This window comes from Pezoporus wallicus, unplaced genomic scaffold (genome assembly GCF_028554395.1).
Source record: "Pezoporus wallicus isolate ANWC-B61680 ecotype Strahan unplaced genomic scaffold, APGP_CSIRO_Pwel_v1 contig_3017, whole genome shotgun sequence".
Classification (NCBI taxonomy): domain Eukaryota; kingdom Metazoa; phylum Chordata; class Aves; order Psittaciformes; family Psittacidae; genus Pezoporus; species Pezoporus wallicus.
This window is the reverse complement of record NW_026638957.1, coordinates 1,384,037-1,403,045: the sequence shown is the minus strand read 5'-3', so window position 1 is coordinate 1,403,045 and position 19,009 is coordinate 1,384,037. Positions and strand designations below refer to the sequence as shown.

Genomic DNA, 19,009 nt, shown 5'->3' with positions numbered 1-19,009 from the left:
CATCAGCGAAGTTTGGTACTCACTTGTGTACCAGGGACAATGAGATATGTGAGTACCCTGGCACAGTGAGGACTACCTGTACCTCAGGGGACAGGGAGCTGGCAGCTGTGGACCCCACTGGTGCCAGCCAGGGAGGATAGCTGGCTGGGGGCAGCCAGGGCCATCCTTGAGCCCAGACTATCAGGCATCTCCCCAGGTGAGGCTGAGGCTGGATGGCTGGAGGGACATCAGCCCATGGATCAGACCCCAGTTCAACAGAGCCTGTGGCTGGGCAGGGTAGGGCTGCAGAGAGCTGGAGTCTGCCACTTGTATGGTGTTGTGGGTGCAGGAACTGAGATGGTGAAACCCCAGTAGTTGCTATTTGGTATAAGGGGAATATTATTGATTTTACCCATAGAAAAGAGATACTGTTTTGATCTTATGTTGTGGGGGGATTTCTTGACACCCGATGGAACAAGTTAGCATTCACTGTAGCTTTCTTTGGACTTTGAGTCCTAAATGTTAAGAACTAGGCAGCCCAAGGTAGGCCCATGCCTCATAGACTTTAAATATTGCTGCCTGAATATCAACAGGTGGAACTGATAAAGCCTATTCCAGATTAAGATGGAGTCCAGATTGTACTCTCTTTGGGAATACAGGATTCAGTCATCCCAGTATCACCACATATCCTGGACTTGATGTGGGCTTTGCCTGCAGTCCCATGCAGATTCACCAGATCACATCTTTTTGGTTACAGAGAGACCAGTGTGCTGATACCAAAGGGCCCAAGAGTAAAATGCACATGTATACAATGATGGGGAACCAAATTGAAAAGAGTGACCAGAAATATATGTTTAAAAAACATATAATAATATAAACTCAGCAATACTGAGTACTTGATTTACTTTGGTAGTTTTGTCATTTCCCTCACTCATATCTGCCTATCGGCTTTAGGACACACACATTACTTGAACAGCAAGAAAGACAATTACAGCCCTTTGAGTTATTTGAGGTTATTGCCTTCCCTGAATGGGTGGCATTTCAAAAGATAAATTACCAGTGAATAATAATTGCTAATTGAAGAAGAATGCCTTTTGAATTCATAATTAATATTTAAAGAAAGTGCACTTTGCATGTAATTCCCCCTGAGAAGGAAGAAAGAAACAGGAAAGGAGTAAGTTTACTTTGATGACCTGTTACTTTTGATGATACTTCAAGTATAAAAATACCTGAAACTACTAGTTTAAAATGTCTTAAATGTGGAAAGTTTGCCATCAGAGTGCACTCTGGAAACTAGTTCTTTCTCTGCTCCAAGACAACCTGAGGATGCAGATCTTCAGGTCATGCAAAAAAGCCTACCTGTAGTTTCATGGATGGGAAAACGTTGTAAAATTTCATGGTCTGTGCGAACTGGGAGAGTCTTGCCACTGATAGTCTTGCTGTTGGACAATCTTCATCTAGCAGGATACTTCCGTGTAGGTGGACTTGTGGCGGTCGTAGTAAGGCATCCTTTACTCATCCCATGACCTGAAACTGCATATTTAAGTGCTGCTAACTGTAGGGCTGCTCTCTTAATGCTCCCTTTCTGTCCTCCATGATGTATGCAAAACATTATATATTAAGACCTAGCATTGCGAGAGTTGGATATTTCTAATGAATGATGTCAGTCAAGCTTTAAAGAAAAAATGAATTTGTACTGGATGAAAAGGGAGCCTGAGAAGCTCAGAGCTACCTAAGGCAATGGGACACTCCTTAACTTCAGGGGTTAGTGCTTGGCCCTAACAGACTTGCTGAACTGTGTAAACTCAAATGTGATTAAAGTGTTGTAATTAGCAAGCTGACATTCACACACTCAAAGGGAAGGCAGGCAGCATACCTTGGCAAAAGTAACATGACGAGTAGCTAACAGTGTGTCATGGCCTATTTAAACAGGCAACCTGTCTGTTATGCTGATTTACACTCTTCTGGGTAAACAAGTGATCTCTGCACTCACAGTATGCCAGCAACTGGTGCAGAAGCCCTTTCAAAGAGTTTGGTGCTAAACACCTCCTTTCTCTATATCCCTGTTTCTTCAGGTATGGTCAGGTGCTGAGGAGCCCTGGCTTTCTGCCCACATGAAATGCAAACAGCCAAGTCTGTAGCTTGCTCATACTGTAATTTCACAATCAGGTTAGCCTGGCATGTAACAGCATTTATGTTAAAAAAGGCTGTCCTGTACTTATATCTTTAGATATACCTGGCCTTTGTTCTTACCCAGGCCCCTGTTCTCCCACTGAGATCCCTTTTTAATGGGCAACATGATAAATAACTAAAAACTGGGGAGCAGATTAGCTGAAACTGGCCTAAGGAAAAAAATGCAGTAGAAGAATATTTATAACAATGAAGTCAATTGGAAATATAGGCAAAAAATGAGTAAGAAAAAGTGCAAAATGGAAAGGGAAGAAAAGAAAAAATGTGATAAATGAGCCACCAGATGGAAGAAGTGTATCATGAAAGCTAGGGATAGAAGAGGTGTCAAATGGATGTATTTAAATATCAGTGCTAAAATCACAAAAGAATATGAGGTTAAAGAGAATATCAGGAGACAAATTGTAGAGATGAACAGATGAGAAGTGGGGCAATAGTAAAATGGTTAACTTTGCACATCAGCTGTATAGAAAAGGGTGAAATACAAAATCACAGTGACAATTTGTAGATCACAATTCAGAGGCAAAAGAGAAGATTTTGTTATAGAAGATTTTGGTTATAGAACTGGAATGAGAAAAGTCAGAAACTTGCATTGATAGGTGTGGATTCTGTGTTGAACAAAGTCAAAGAAAGAAAGGATGTGAAAGGCAGAACTTTACCTCTCCTGTTGAGCCTTGGCAATAAATTCACTGAAATAACCAAGGCTAAAGACTGGTGGCAATATTTAGGAGGAGGAGCAAATATCAGAGTGAGAGAGAAAGGGAAGATCTGGCAGTATAACATCAACATGAAGTGAAGTTGGAACAGAAATGGAGAAAGGCTAAGAGCTGGAAATGGTAAATGGCAGAGAGAAGCTTGGTTCCGTTTGCATTAGTTTCATGGAAACTAATAGAAACAGAGGGGAACATTTGGGAAGGAGAGGTTTACTTTGAAAGGCAGTCATTTTTAGCTCCTGTTCCATAGTGAGGTCTGAATTTCTCTCTGACAGGCAATAGATTGCATGAAATTGACAAGTAACTAGACAGTATGTACCAAAGGGCATCTCAAAAATGAACTTGAAGCAACTGAGCTGAATGTGCCAGCTGGTGATGAGAGATTTATTTCTGTGCTTTGGAGGCTGATGTATTTAGCTGTATTTTCCTTTGGACTGTGAAGCTGCAATGAAAAGCAAGTGCGTATTTCTTCATGATACAGTATGGTTCGCTTTTAGAAATCCCCAAGCAAACATTCAGCAGGCTATGTCTGCCTGGTTTGATTCAGTGCTGTGTGAGACATGGGACAGTGCCCAGGAAGCAGTATAGCTACCTCAGCTTCTGTTCTGGATTTTTTTCATTGAAGTACTAGCTGGGAGTCTCTGTACCATGCTGTCTGTAGACATGCAATCTTGCCCAGTGTGGCAACTGGGAATTCCTAGCTGATTGTAAAGGTTTTTCATGATGTTTCCATAGCTATCTTAGTCCTTCATTTCAAATGGAATATATATCCTATTTTTTCTTTAGTTAGCATAAAATATAAATAACTTAATCAATGATGAATTGTCTGGGAATTAAGATTCTTGGCTGACTGGCTTCAGTTGACTTCACAAACATTATTTTTATTTACCACCCTTCTTGCTGCCTCTAACATCAGCTGTTCTACTGGGGAATTTTTCCTTTGGCATTTATTACTTTGAGTATGATATTTATGGATCTCTTTGTAGTGTCAGTCTTCTTCTTAATAGTTTTGTATCTTCTGTCATTTGCCTATGCATTGTACCTTTGTTCCACCTTAATAGCTTATAGTTCAGTCATATATTCAGCTCATGTGTGCAGAGGATGCTACTGTAATTTGAGCAGGTATTAAAAAGTTTAAATCTAAGCTGTTCCCATGGCCCTAGAAATTTCCCTCTGGAGCCTATACCAGCTTGCATAGGATATGGTAAAGCATGCATAAGGCTGATTTGTTGTCTCTTTCTCTGCAGCATGCTATTGATGCTGATAATGCAGGAGTCAGTCCCATAGGAAATTCCTCTAAAAACAGCAGTCATTGGGACCTTGGAAGTGCCTTTTTCTTTGCTGGAACAGTCATCACAACTATAGGTATGTTTATTGTTTATCTTTTCAGATGCATAGTCACACTGAAACCTGGATAAGAAATTAAATTTGAGGAAGGTGAATAACAAAGAAATGAAGTGGCTGAACTCTGTTTCTCTCAGTTTTCAGAAGGCATGCCTCTAGTATGTATCAAAGGTATTGAGCCTCGGGGTAAATATCAGAAACTGTTCATATAACTACGGTAGAACAGCAATGCTGAACTGAAAACAAGTAACGTTGTAACTAAGGATTTATAATCTGTTCTTGATCTAGGTGCAGGTGGGCTTAATTTTCACTAGAAAGATCAAGAACCAGTACCCAATGAAATGACCATTCTATGGTTGTTGGAAATTCGGATTTGAATATTGTTGATGAATTTACCTGTAAGGTAACATTTCTCTGTATTAGATAAAGGGTATATGGAACTGATCCATTTACTTTTCTTGAACCACTAATTTCAGTAAATTCGTTATTCAGTGAACCTTATCATCTGTCCCAACTATATATTATGTCCTATATATTTAGCATCTCTGAATGCTGGCCTTATATACACTAAGGTTTTTATCCTTTCCTTAGTGAGCCAGTACCTCTCTTGAAGATTGTTCAAGTATCTGGGATTTCAGAAGATGGTCTGAAGGAAAAAAAATTATAAACTCATAACACTGATGATAAAAATCTCAGAATTATACAGTAGTTGTACAATTGAAAGGCTGATTTCAATGCTGTCATGGTTAGAGGTCAAAAGATCTGATTATTTGGAAACCACTGGCAAATTTTGCTTTTTATTTGCTTTGCCTTTGAGTATTCTTCTGATTTAAATGGTGGATAAAGTGCTTCTCCATGTTACAGCTGTGATGCACACATTGGTGACTGTATAGAAAAATCTGACGATCAAATAACCCTTCAGTAAAGTGTGAGAATCTGACTGAATTCTGCAAAATCTTTATGCAGGTAATAAGTACAAAAAACCCCAACAAACCCAACCTGTGGCAGTTACAAGACTTGCTGTGGTGATTATCTCAAACAGTGGAGTCTGTGCCTTTGGCTCTGCCTTTTCTTTGTTGTTAACGTGAGGATGAAAGAGTGATCGTATAGAGCATACTCCTCCCTGTGTTCCTCTATATACTAAACTACATTATCATGCATTTTTAATGGTAGCATAAAAACAGCGGATAGTGAGAAAGAAAACATTTCTGAATCAAATGTAAGAAAACCCTTCCTTAATATTTGTTTACTCAATAGATCCAAGTGACAAGCTTTTAAATTACTCATTAAAATAAATGCCACCATGTAGGCATAGTTTATGTAGGCATATTCATTGGCATCTGCTATTTAAATAACTTACTGAGAAGAGCTTGGATTTCTGCTCATATTTGCTTTAAGTTCTCCATGAATTAAGTTTTTATAGGCTGCATAAAGTCTATATATTGTGTCTGGGCACGAAAATGATTTTATTTTATCCAAAGCCCTGTTGGGTCTTCTCTTAGACTTGGCAGACTACCTGGTCAACTTCAGTCCATTGGCCTGTGGCGCCTGGATTTTCTGGGACTTTTAGGAGAAATATGCGATCACACATACAGCCATAAAAACAGCTGTGGGTTTGTGGGGAGGCAGTGCTCTGTGTCAGCATAGTGCTTTCACTATCCCATGACAGAGAAATATGTCCAATGCCAGTGCTACAAACCTAACAGGATATAGGACCTGGGAGCCCAGCCTTAGTTCCCAACGACTGGGAGGAATTGCTGTAGATGAAGCAGATCTACATCTCTCTCGGTGTGCTGTGTTTCCACTTTATTTCAGCAGTGATTTGTGATTGTGTGATCATTTTTAATATTCAAATAACTATGTGTCATCAGAATACAAATCTCTGTAACATTTTCATAAAGGTAGCTGATCTTAAATAAAAAGGTGCAAATTTTACTTCCACAATTCCTGTTTACTCTCTCTAACACTAACATTTTAACAGAAATACCATGGCTACTGGAATCATGATGCTCTATGTAGATTTGAAAGTTAAATTCACATGGGTAGTGTGGGAAAGCGAAGTGCCTGAGCAAACTGTGGTGTCTACATGTATTTACTGCATACGACACGTGGAGAGTTGCTTTTCTACCAGTGTCCGATATTTCCAATAATTTATCTGGAGTTACAGGGCTGGGAGTTGAAACCAAATGTGCCTAAACACGCTTGGGCCAAAATGAGAGTTTTTCACTCAGGATAGGCAGCTGAATAATTATGTGTTAGTCAGAACCTGTCATCTGTTCAACAACCTCGGGTTACCCTAACAGAGGGTGTAAGGAAGGCATGTATGCACCTTTATTATGACATCAATACTGATTTATATATATAAGTGGAGTAGGATGTTCAGAGAAAAGGCTTAAAAACTTCCTTGTTGAAAATTATTAAAAAGTGTTATGAAATTGTAGGATCAGAATGGTTTGGGTTGGAAGGGACCTTAAAGTTCATCTTGTTCCAACCCCCCTGCCATGGGCAGGAACACCTTCCATTAGACCAGGTTGCTCAAAGCCCTGTCCAACCTGGCCTTGAACACTTCCAGGAATGGAGCAGCCACAGCTTCTCTGGGCAACCTGTTCCAGTGCCTCACCACCCTTTTTCCTAATGTCTAATCTAAATCTACCCTCTTTCAGTTTGAAGCTGTTCGCCCTTGTCTTATCACTACATGCTCTTGAAAAAGTCCTTCTTCAGCTTTCTTGTAGGTCCTCTTTAGGCACTGGAAGGCTTCTCAAAGATCTCCTGGGGCCTTCTCTTTTCCACGCCGAGCACCCCCAGTTCTCTCAGCCTCTTACAGGAGAGGTGCTCCAGCCCTCTGATCATCTTCGTGCCCCCTCCTCTTGACTTGCTCCAACAAATCCATGTCCTTCTTATGCTGGCGCTCCAGAGCTGGACTCAATACTCCAGGTGGGCTCTCACCTGGAGTAGAGGGGCAGGATCACCTCCCTCAACCTGCTAGTCATGCTTCTTTTGATGCATCCCAGCACATGGTTGGCTTTTTGGGCTGTGAGTGCATACATTTCTGGGGCATTTTGACTTTCTTGTCAATGAACACCCCCAAGTCCTTCTCAGGGCTGCTCTCAATCCATTGTCTGCCCAGCCTGTATTTGTGCTTGGGATTTCTCTGACAAAAATATAAACATTAGGATCTTTATTGTCTGAATAAAGAGTTCAAAGGCAGATTTGTGACGCGTGAATACAATTGGGGTAACTAGTCAGTGTTATGAGGGACAGAGTAAATTACGAACTAACCATGGAAAACGAGCCTTGTCAGGTGAATCATACCCCCATCAGGAAGTCGTTGGCACAGTCCAAGAAGAGCAGCAGTGCACAGGCACCAGGCCAGCACAGGGTTTTTTGGGCCATAGTAAGGCAACCTAGATCAGTTAAACAAACAACAACTTTCAATGGGACATGAATCTGTAGAAAACATGGGTAACTGAGGCTACAAGAAGAACTAAATCACAGGGGGTAGCTCGCCTAGGAAATGCCATCATGCCTTGGAAGACTGTAAATAGGAATTACACGTGGAACAAAGGTATACCTGCAGAAGCAGCAGTTTTTCTAAAACCATCAGTTTTCCTAAAAAAGCCATGTATAAGTCCTGAGAACCTGACAATTTTTTCTCTCCTCAGGGTATGGGAACATGGCCCCAAGCACTGTTGGAGGCAAAGTTTTCTGCATCTTGTATGCCATCTTTGGGATTCCACTCTTTGGCTTCTTGCTGGCTGGGATTGGAGACCAACTTGGAACCATCTTTGGGAAGGGTATTGCAAGGGTGGAAAAAGTTTTCAGAGTAAGTTCACTGTCAGTTTTTTGTTTGTGTTGTATAACTTGCTTTTAATTCTGTTGCTATTACCTGCAGTCCTTTTACATGTTCAGCACCATGAAATATTTGCATGTCTAGTTGAGATGATGCTTAATGTCCTTAGGGGCCTCTGCCACTGCCCTGGCAAGTGCTGTTTTGCCAATTTGCTGATGGCTCACTTTAGGGATTCTCTCTTTGAAGCAGAACTTCTAGAAGTGACCTGTGTGATGCGTCCCTTGGAGGCAGAGTAACTGGAGGTAAGTCTTACCAGGGAGGGAAGGAGACGAAGGCTTTTCTGTTGGCACAACAATCTTTTCACCCAGTGCATTTCCTTAAAAGCCTTTTTCTTGCTCCATTTCATTTTCTTCATTCAACAGTATAACTGTGAGCATGGACCTTGTGCCACACAAGGGACAGCTTGCCCCTGGCAACCCTCGGCATAGCTGGAAAGATGAAAGGAAGATTCCTCCCAGAGGAGTTGTCCTTGTGAAATTCTGCTGCCTCTGACACGACCTCTGTGGGGCTCCACCAAATCTACATTAATTAGCAGCACAGATTAGAGCCTAAGAATGCCACATTTAACTATTGCAATGATCAGCCCACACATGCTGTAGGAATTTTAAGAACAATTTGAACTCTATAAATGGGGAAAGAGATCAATCCATATAAAATACTCTTTACCCCCACAATATTAACAGAATATTTCAGCAGAGGAGCTGGACACATGCCACTGCTCACCTTGTAATCCAAAATGTTGGCACAGTTTCAGTGTGCAGATAACCAGGAAAACAATGATTCATTCGTGACTAGGTAAGGCTGGAAGTATTTTCCTACAAAATATTTTGTTTTAAAGCCAGGAACTTTTCATGTTTCATTTTAGGAAAGGGAGGCACTGGCAGAATGATGCTGGTACCCCAAACACCACACATTGACTAGTCTATGCCATCTGTCCTGCAGGAGTAATTATGTTTGGTACAAGAAAATAAACATGAAGCATGTCAGAGATGTAAACCATAGCTTCTCACCCCACAAGCCCTGTCTACTCAGCTCCTGATTATTCCTGTATGTCCCATCTTCAGTAATCTGGGGCAGAACCTGGCTACTAGTCTGCTCCCACAAACATACAAATGTGATTCCCCAGAAAATGGATGTGTCTAGAGTCACCATATCCACTGGTCACAAAGCATTCAGTATTTGGGTTCAGTGGTGAATCAGTTCTCCCAGCTTACCTGAGAAAACCATGTACGCACTCAAAATCTACTTAAAAAGTTGGTAATTCTTATAAATGATTTTCATCTGGCAAAACTTTCCAGACACTGCAGGAATTAAATATTCATTCCAAGGTGTCATAAAACCCTAAAAGTAGCAGTTATCTTACCTGTGTGAGGGAACTTACGAACCACCTGAGACTGTTTCTATAATAAACAGCAGAACAAACCCCATTCTTTTGGCTTGCTCTGTACACACAGAGGCTGCAAGCATCCAAGATAGAAAGGAAAGCACTCCAGAGGCAGAGTACACAGTTACAGAATACAGCTGCTGTCATTATAATGACTAAATATAGGCTAAATTCAGATAGTCTTTATTCAAACCTTGTAACAAGTATTCAGATTCTCACTGGAAGTAGATGGGATGAGCATAACTGACATATCTTCCCTCATCGTGCAGTTTTGTCTACATACATTCAGACTGGGCATAACATGCTTCTGAGGGCACGCCAGGATTTTCTGGCTTCTGAGGTGAAGCAACTGTGAACAGTTCCTGCTTGGTTACTGCTTTCACTCCTCTGGCTTACCCCAAGACACTGAGGATAGGTATGGCAACACAGCTGGCACAGTGCAATACAGGGATGTGAGTGCCAGAGATGTGGATGATAGCAACACTGCATCTCTGAAGCTCATGTCTCAAGAAAATAGACTATGTGCAGAAATACAGTGCCTGTCTAAACAGCTCACACTTCACTGAACTTCATCTATAAATCGATGGGTCCGGATGGAATACACCTGTGGGTGCTGAGGGAACTGGCGGACATCATTGCTGAGCCACTCTCCATCATCTTTGGTAAGTTGTGGGAAACAGGTGAGGTGCCTGAGGATTGGATGATGGCAAATGTCACAGCAGTCTATAAGAAGTGAAAGAAGGAGGACCCGGGTAATTATAGAGCGGTCAGCCTTACCTCTATCCCTGGAAAGGTGATGGAACAACTTATTCTTGACACCATCTCTAGACATATCAAGGATGAGGGGGTCATTAAGAGCAGCCAACATGGCTTTACCAAGGGGAAGTCATGTTTGACCAACCTTATAGCCTTCTATGAGCAAGTAACTAGGTGGATGGATGATGGTAGAGCGGTAGATGTGGTTTTTCTTGATTTCAGTGAGGCATTTGATACTCCCACAGCATCCTCATAGATAAGCTAAGGAAGTGTGGGCTTGATGATCAGGTAGTGAGGTGGATCAAGAACTGGTTGGAAGGAAGAAGGCAGAGAGTTGTGGTCAGTGGGGCAGAATCTAGCTGGAGGTCTGTGACTAGTGGAGTCCCTCAGGGGTCGGTGCTGGGACCAGTGCTGTTTAATACTTTCATCAACGACCTGGATGAGGGAACTGAATGTACCCTCAGCAAGTTTGCTGATGATACTAAACTGGGAGGAGTGGCTGACACACCAGAGGGCTGTCTCGCCATTCAGCGAGACCTGGACAGGCTGGAGAGTTGGGCGGAGAGGAACTTGATGAAATTCAACAAGGGCAAGTGTAGAGTCTTGCATCTGGGGAAGAACAACCCCATGTACCAGTACAGGTTGGGGGCTGACCTGCTGGACAGTAGTGAAGGGGAAAGGGACCTGGGGGTCCTGGTGGATAGGAGGGTGACCATGAGCCAGCAATGTGCCCTTGTGGCCAAGAAGGCCAATGGCATCCTAGGGTGCATTAGAAAGGGTGTGGTTAGTAGGTCAAGAGAGGTTCTCCTCCCACTCCACTCTGCCTTGGTGAGGCCGCATCTGGAATATTGTGTCCAGTTCTGGGCCCCACAGTTCAAGAAGGACAGGGACCTGCTGGAGAGAGTCCAGCGCAGAGCTACAAAGATGATTAAGGGAATGGAACATCTCTCCTATGAGGAGAGGCTGAGGGAGCTGGGACTCCTTAGCTTGGAGAAGGGGAGACTGAGGGGTGACCTCATCAATGTTTACAAATATGTAAAGGGTGAGTGTCAGGATGATGGAGCTAGGTTTTTGTCAGTGATGTCCAGTGATAGGACAAGGGGCAATGGGTGTAAACTGGAGCACAGGAGGTTCCATGTGAACATCAGGAAAAATTTCTTTACTGTGAGAGTGACAGATCACTGGAACAGGCTGCCCAGGGGGGTTGTGGAGTCTCCTACGTTGGAGATATTCAAGGCCCGCCTGGACAAGTTCCTGTGTGATGTACTCTAGGTTACCCTGCTCTTGCAGGAGGGTTGGACTAGATGATCTTTTGAGGTACCTTCCAACCCTTAGGATTCTGTGATTCTGTGAACCAGGGACTTGTAAGAACAGTCACATCTGCTACCTGTCTTTCAGCTTAGAGAACCTATTTACCTCTAGATTTAAGAGATATGTAATGAAAATGATGCACATTTATTTATTTATTTATTTTTATTTTTTTTTCCCCTGGAAGGTGGCAATACGCATTACCTTGAAAGAGTCTTAGGAAAAGTAGCTCTTAGTTTGAAGATGGGTCTGGGGCTGTGGCAGGGTTTAGAGAAGTCCCACTGAACTGGTGGAAAGCTTTCTTTACTCAACTGTCAAAGCCTTATCTTTCCTTAACTTTTTTGTTTGACTTTCTGAATACATCAGACCTACCCTAGCTACTCTTCCTCTTAGAGATTCCACTTCTTTTTAGGGATTTTTGGCTTCTCTGATTTCATTACTGTACAAGTGTCAGTATCGTCTTTATAAATTCCATATCTGAAAATGGATGGAAAACAAATTCTGGGAAAGAAACTTTGTACAGAAGAGTAACTGTGCAGAGGATGAACACTAAAAATAGTATTTTTTCTTTGTCTCCCCTCTGTCTATCCATGTATTCTATTATCTCTTTCCTTGTTCTCCCTCCTCCTTTCCCTTGGCTCACATCAAACCTGTACCAGACTCCAGTGCGGGACTGGTGTATGAGTTCTCAGCAAAAAATCCTTTTGAGGTTTCCTTAAAGTACCATCTTTATTTCTTCTTTCCATAGGGTAATGAAATAGCCCAGGGATCCCAACTGCTTCATGCCAGGCAGCTCCCACCCTGCATATTCTCTTCCAGCCCCCTATCAGCATCAGTTTTGGCAGCTGAATCAAACTTTCAGATGAGATTATTCCCAAAGCCAGAAATTTAAATCCATATCACTGCCTAGGTAAACTAGTGAAATCATTCTGGATCTGCACTCTTGTTACTGAACTCAAAATCTGGTACATGGTTAATAGGTAAATGGGTTACAATCTAAGTGATACGTTAGCTAGTAAGGTCCTATTTGTAATTCTGAATATACCGCCGGACACCTGCATTTCTGAGCAGATTAAGTTAATGGAAGATTGATAGAAATGTTTCCTCTACACTTCCTGGCATCTAATCAAAATAAACCAAAAGCCAACATAACCTCTTTTTATTTCCTTTTATTGTTTTTCATTATTAGCCATCATCAGTGTGTATTACATCAGCTGCTAAAAACTCGCTGAGGAAATTAACACCCTGACTTTTCTTTTTAAATGTAGTATTATTCATTGTGTTTTTCTGTAAGGAAAAAAGCTATAATTTAACAACAACAAAAAAAAAAAGATAAATCACTCAAGAACTTCCACAGGGGAACTGTCCAGGGCAATGATCAATCTGCCACCTGCTGGCATGCTGTCTCTGGACAGAGCTCTCAGAATGGGTGTGAAACTCAACCTACTGGTGCATACAGCATTATTCCAAAATGATACAAGATTCATGAGTGTAATTTCAGTGTTCAGAGCTCAGCCTTACAATTTTCTGGGTCACTTTCACCACAGAAAAAAATGGTTGAGAAATATAAAAAGTTACCCACTAGAAAGAAATCCTTTATTTCCATAATCTAGTAAGAATTTCTTTCTTTTGCAGTAAAGACAGATCTAATTATGTTCTGTTATTGGCTTTTAGTACTTTGATACCATAGAAGCCAGCCAGGAACAGAACCCCAGTGTACAAAAATTCTGTCAAACACTGATTTGTAAACAGTGCTTTTAAATGGCCAGGAAAATACGTAGTCAGAGAAAAGCACATGATAGTATCAAATAGCAGGCTGGTTGTGAAGCAGAACGTTTTGGAGGGAAGAAGCCAGATGGAAATTAAAAACAAAGGGAGGCTGAAAGGTTGGAAGAAAAACAGAAATTAAGTAAAGCTGATGCAAAGACACTGCTGAAAGAATGGGGAAGTAGGAGCAAATAAACACTTGCCCAGGAGGACTACAAGGATGTCATGAGGTTATGCAGGGAGAAAATTAGTAGGGCAAAAGCCCAACTAGAACTTAATATCACTACTGCTTTCAAAGACAATTAAAAATATTCCTATAAATACATTAGAAACAAAAGAAGGGCTAAGGAGAATCTCCATCCTTTATTGGATTCAGGGGAAACATGGTGACAAAGGATGAGAAAAAGGCTGAGGCATTTAATGCCTCTTTGCCTCAGTATTTAATAGTAAGACTAGTTGTTCTCTGGGTATCCAGCTCTCTGAACTGGAAGACAAGGATGGTGAGCAGAATGAAGCCTCCATAATCCAAGGGGAAAAGGTTAGTGACGTGCTACATATTTCAAGTAGGTATGCACCTGAATGTACATTTCAAATCTGAGCATCCTGAAATTTAGGGGTGAATTAAAACAAAACCTAGATATAGATTTGAGTTTTGCAGTTAGTTAACACCAAATTTATGGATACATATGTAGACAAATACTAACTAATACACAGAAAGAGCTGTGTAATCCTTCCTAATCCTGATAAAGCATATTTGGCTAAAAATGGACTTTAGAACATTAGAATTATAAGAAAATCTAGATACACTTTGGTGCATGCCAGCAATACCTTACAAATCTATTGAGCATTTTAATTTTCAGTTCTTCTTCTTTAAATCCAAAGACATCTTTTTGTAAGTTAGCTGATGAGAAAAGTGAGATCAAGGAATGCATGTGGAGTAAGAATCCAGAAATTGCAGCAACTGCATAGGCTCTACACAAACAGCATGGCAGAAAGAGCAGCTTGGAAGAGCAATATGCAGCAGCTAGAATACATGGATGCACCAGTCAGCAAATGCTCTGCCTCTGTGTATTTTAGCTTGTCCTCCGCATCAAACTTTATTTAGACCAAAAGAAACTGTCTTTAAAAACACAGTCAGCGCTGAGGTGTTAGACTCTTTAGAATCATTTGTTTATAGCAAGTTAAGGCTGATGTGCTCTCCGCAGGAAAGCTAGACTTCAGAACAGTTACTTTTTAAGCATATGGAAATTCAAACAATGAATCTCCCACCACACTGGAGTGGGTTGTGAATCACTTCTGACAGGGGCGCTCTTCCCTCCATCCTCTTGAAAAGCAGTTTCACTCTGCAGAAAACAACAGGGTATGGCAAGGAAGCATGTTTAAGTCCTCTTAAACAAATACTGTCTGACAACTGTTCAAGTCAAAATGTATGAGAATTCCTGAAATCCAGGACTTCATTGTCAAGATGTTTACTTCAGGTTGGAAAACTCTGGGTGCTGTGTCCTCAAGTTCATCAGAAACATATCTGTTACAAAGAGGACTGCTAGTCTCTCAGTACTCTACAAATGTCCTCTCTCTGCTTCTCCCTGTCTAGACTCCTTCAGTGCCCTTAACAAGAGTTGTTCTAATTGCTTTTTTTGGGATGTAAAGCTGTCCAGATGCAGAGCCATCTTGACAATTCACTGTAGTATGTGTAGCAATGGCAGAAGTGTGACTGTAGACTCTCACAAAGTTGAACTGAAGGATGAAAGGCAGGAGTGGTAAAATTACAGTCCTCTCTGAAGTAGTTCTCTGCTGGAGATATTGCAGGCCACATCTGGGTTGTGTTTTTTTTATGTTTCTAATTGGCGGTTTAATTATGGTGATGGAATGATAGCAAGAAGGTTTTTTTTTTTTTTTGCTTTTTGATCATTACCTGCTTTAGCTGTCCTTGTGCTCCAGTGCCAATAGAAGATACAGACAAATGATAATTTTATGGGTGAACTAAATAACTAAGGGTGCAGGCTGTGACTTCATTGAATAAAGTGACTCTTCATCCACCAGAACCTAATTTGTCTCTGAATTCTCTTTTAGGTTCAATTGCTAACTTGTGCTATGGTCTTGAATACGCTAGTTTTAGTCTTTGGATCGCTTTCCCTTTCAGTATATTTGAGCTGCAGGAAAGCTTCTTTTTCTTCACAGTGCTGAGATAATATGCTAGTACTTAAAAATTCATGACAAAATATATGGATCCCAGCTTTTGGCATTTTATTTCCTCTAATTAGGCATTTAATTCAGTTTGTGATGTTTATAACTAATCTGCTTCAGGTAAAGTAACTGAACTGCAGCAAACCTTTTGCTGATTTTTTCATATCCACTGGTCTTTGCTGCTGAGTATAAGTTTAGAGTCTAAGGTTAGGTGAACTGGCTGTGGAGCACATCTTCCTTTAATCCTGCAAGTCAGTAACCACTTGTAAATTGGCATGTAATTTAAGGGTTAATATTAATCTAAACAGTTAAATTTCAGAACCTGAAATCTCTGAAAAATCTTTTAAATATTTTGGTTTTATCAACAATGTTAGGCTTGCAACAAGTACAGCATCAGCCTGAGGCAACTTCAAAGAGAGAATCATGAAGGTCTTAAAGTGATTCTGCCTCTAAAGGGAACCCCAGGAAGTGTTGAGCCTGGAGGTAGTTGAAAATGCATTCTTGGTGTTGCTACAAAGAGAAGGCAGCAGCTCTAAGAAGGGAGAACATGTCAACACCACTAATATTTGCTCCAATTTTAGAATCAAATCAGTCTCGCTTAAAAGATGATAGTATAAACAGAGAAAGAAAGACTGATTTAAAACTAGGCTTTAAAACTAGCTGAAATCCAAAGTACAACGTTACCTGGAAATCTCAAGGCATCTCCAGTGCACTGAAACTGAAACACAGTATGCACTGAAATTCATTCCACAAACTAATTATCACTGGTATTACTGTCACACCTCTTTCTGTGAATGTTAAGCACTGCATAGTGTAGCTGTTGACTACAGGGCCCTTCATAAGAAACTTTGCACTGTTTCACCTATTTTAAGTGAGGCCTTTTAATATATTTTCATTATTTGTTTCTTCATTAGTTAAAATTATTAGAGGTTGAAGTCTTCAATAATTCTTCTTACTGGTCATACTCTTGTCACTGAACTGCAGCAGTGAGTATTTTACAGCTCTTAAAACCAGAATACTGTACAAAAACTAGTCAGGAATTCGTGATTCATACAAGGGCTTTATTTATTACTGTTCAGGTATCTGTCTGTATTACAGAGAATTGTGATGGTTCACTTTTCATTTGGGAAGCAGTTTTTATTGCACTGCTTTCTGATTGTGGGTAGAGTGCAGCTGATGAAGTATATAAATTCAAGATCCTCTGTTATCTTCAGGGCTTTTCTCCATCTACTTTATTTTTATAGGGTAAAACTATATATGCCTGCTTCCTGCTGAAATTAGTATTAGTCACATAGCTTTTAGTTGCAGTGAGGTTCATTGGAAGTAAACCCCAAGAATCTCAAGCAATTAGGTCTCACGGAACACAAGACAAGCTGAAAGCATGATTAAGAGTTTACGGAGCAGCTAGGGTTCCTTAGATACTCTGTATGAAGCTTGAAAGCTAAGGTGCTTTGGTGGAAGCTGCTGATAAATGCCAAAGAACACACAAACTTTTCAATCATCATCCTGAAATTTAAACCCTTACCTAAGCACTAATAGTGAATATTCTCCTCTTGTTTTTACCCTGCCTAAAGTTTTGGTCATACTGCTGTGGAAACTTTGCTGTTTCTCACAGTACAGTGCTGAAATACCAAATCCTGTGTGCCAAGGTTTTGATGCAGGTGTTGTCATTTCTGAAAACCTGATTTGTATCCTAAATAATCCTAACCTCAAGATTGTTTATGTTTGCAGTACAGGTAGTAAATGAAAAGCAATACAGAAATGCAACTGCAACACAGAATCATTCCTAATACAGTGATTGTTGATCCCTTATCTCTCTCAATAAATACATAGAGCCATTCTAGTTAGTGTTCTTCAAAACATCCTTCAAAACTCTTTTAGACAACCTTTAGGGAACCATCAGAGAGTGAATGAGAGGGTATGATGGATCTTGAAATAGATGGAAATTATTTCATGAGGGTACCTGTACATGGTGCCTCATCCCAGGCATAAGGACTGTGCTGTTTTCACTGAAGGAGGCTACTTCAAAGTTATGAACAGGCTGGATGGAGGTGGCAAATTTAGAGTTATGTTACCTTTCAGGACTGTTAAGCTGTTCTATTAACCCCTCTATTGCAATTCAAATGTTTATATTTTTCATTGGCACATATGTACGTCATTGTGGCAATAAAAACTGTTTTGAGCCATGGGAAAAAGTATTTGATACACCCTTCACCCTATGCTAGACCTTTCCATTTGAAGGTGCTCCCTGCCTTCCTTTTTTACCTTTGCAGGTAAGCAGTGGCAGCTCCTACAAAATGTTGGAGATGGCTCGGAGGAGCAGGGGGAGAATTGTGGTGTGGAGGGACACTACTAGGGGTGAGGCATTTTCCACTCTTTCCTTATTTCTGCATGGAGCTGCTGCTCTGACTTCCTCCTTTTACTTTCTTTCCACTCTTCTGGGATCTTTATCCCACCTAGAGTAAAATTCACTCCCTGTGGGCCAGTTACCTGAGAGAACGCTGTTTTGTTACTTGGCTAGTCACAAATAGTGGGTTTTTTTTTAGAAAGACAGAAATATTGCAGTCTTTATAGTGTTAATAAGAAATCTCATGGTAAATACAAAATATACTTTAGAGGCTTCTGCAAGAATTTCTTGCAGAGGATGATATATGCTATTATACCTGAGAAGGGCAAGTGAAGGCTGCTCAATTGGTTATTTGAAACTAAGCAAAAACTAAAAACTACAGTCCAGAAACAGATATAAGAAGTCCAGTCTAAAGATCTACTCCCTTTATCAAAAGGTCACTCTTTAACCTTTCAATATCTAGTCCAACAAACTACCCACTTTAACTTTACAAATGCTGGTGTTACATACATTATCACTGGGACAATGTTCTGAAGGAATCCTGATGCTTTATTCCACTGTAGAGGACGAAAACAAAACAAATAACAACAAAAAAAATAAAAGCCCAAACAGAGGTTAAAAAAAAGATATTTAATTTCTCCTCCCTGCTAAGAAGAGATATTTCTAACATGAAGTAAAATTTTCCTTTTCTTGCTAGGTCTTTTGAATTGGCCATGTCATGCAATAGATAACTAGATCACTCATTGATCTAGCTACACTAATTGTCTTTCTCTGTTTCAGTGCATTTTTTAATTAGATGCTGAGCAGATGCTCATAAATCTATGTTTGCTGCTGAATGGCACTTTTCTTTGCACCAGCATAACTGCATTTTTTTTTCCCTTGAATTGCACTGATGAATGAAAGTATTGACTCAACAATGACCAAAACCAGGATTATCCATTCAGGTACAGGGAAGTGATGTAGAATGACTGTTATTAACCCATTCTTGCACTCCCTGGAAGAAGGGAATACTGGTGTAACTCAGAAGGGAGTTGAAGTAATGCAAGCAGGAAGGAAATCCACAGTGACAGTTATAGGCAGCACTGAGGTTGGTTCAACCATAGCGCTGATCATCAAGGAGCCCAGTGCTGTGCCGGTCGTTCTGTACAGCCTGTTGAGATTGGCTTCACACCCTGCTGAGGTATGTG

General features: G+C 40.7%; 1 protein-coding gene across 4 annotated transcripts in view; it reads left to right on the top strand.

Annotated features, from left to right (window-relative positions):
* Positions 1–19,009, top strand: part of KCNK10 (potassium two pore domain channel subfamily K member 10) — an 85,268-nt gene that overhangs the window by 53,210 nt on the left and 13,049 nt on the right. For all 4 annotated transcript variants that reach the window (XM_057413424.1, XM_057413423.1, XM_057413420.1 and 1 more), the window contains 2 exons: positions 4,127–4,244; positions 7,886–8,046. In XM_057413424.1, coding sequence (XP_057269407.1) covers positions 4,127–4,244; positions 7,886–8,046 — 279 coding nt within the window. The remainder of the gene's footprint in view (positions 1–4,126; positions 4,245–7,885; positions 8,047–19,009) is intronic.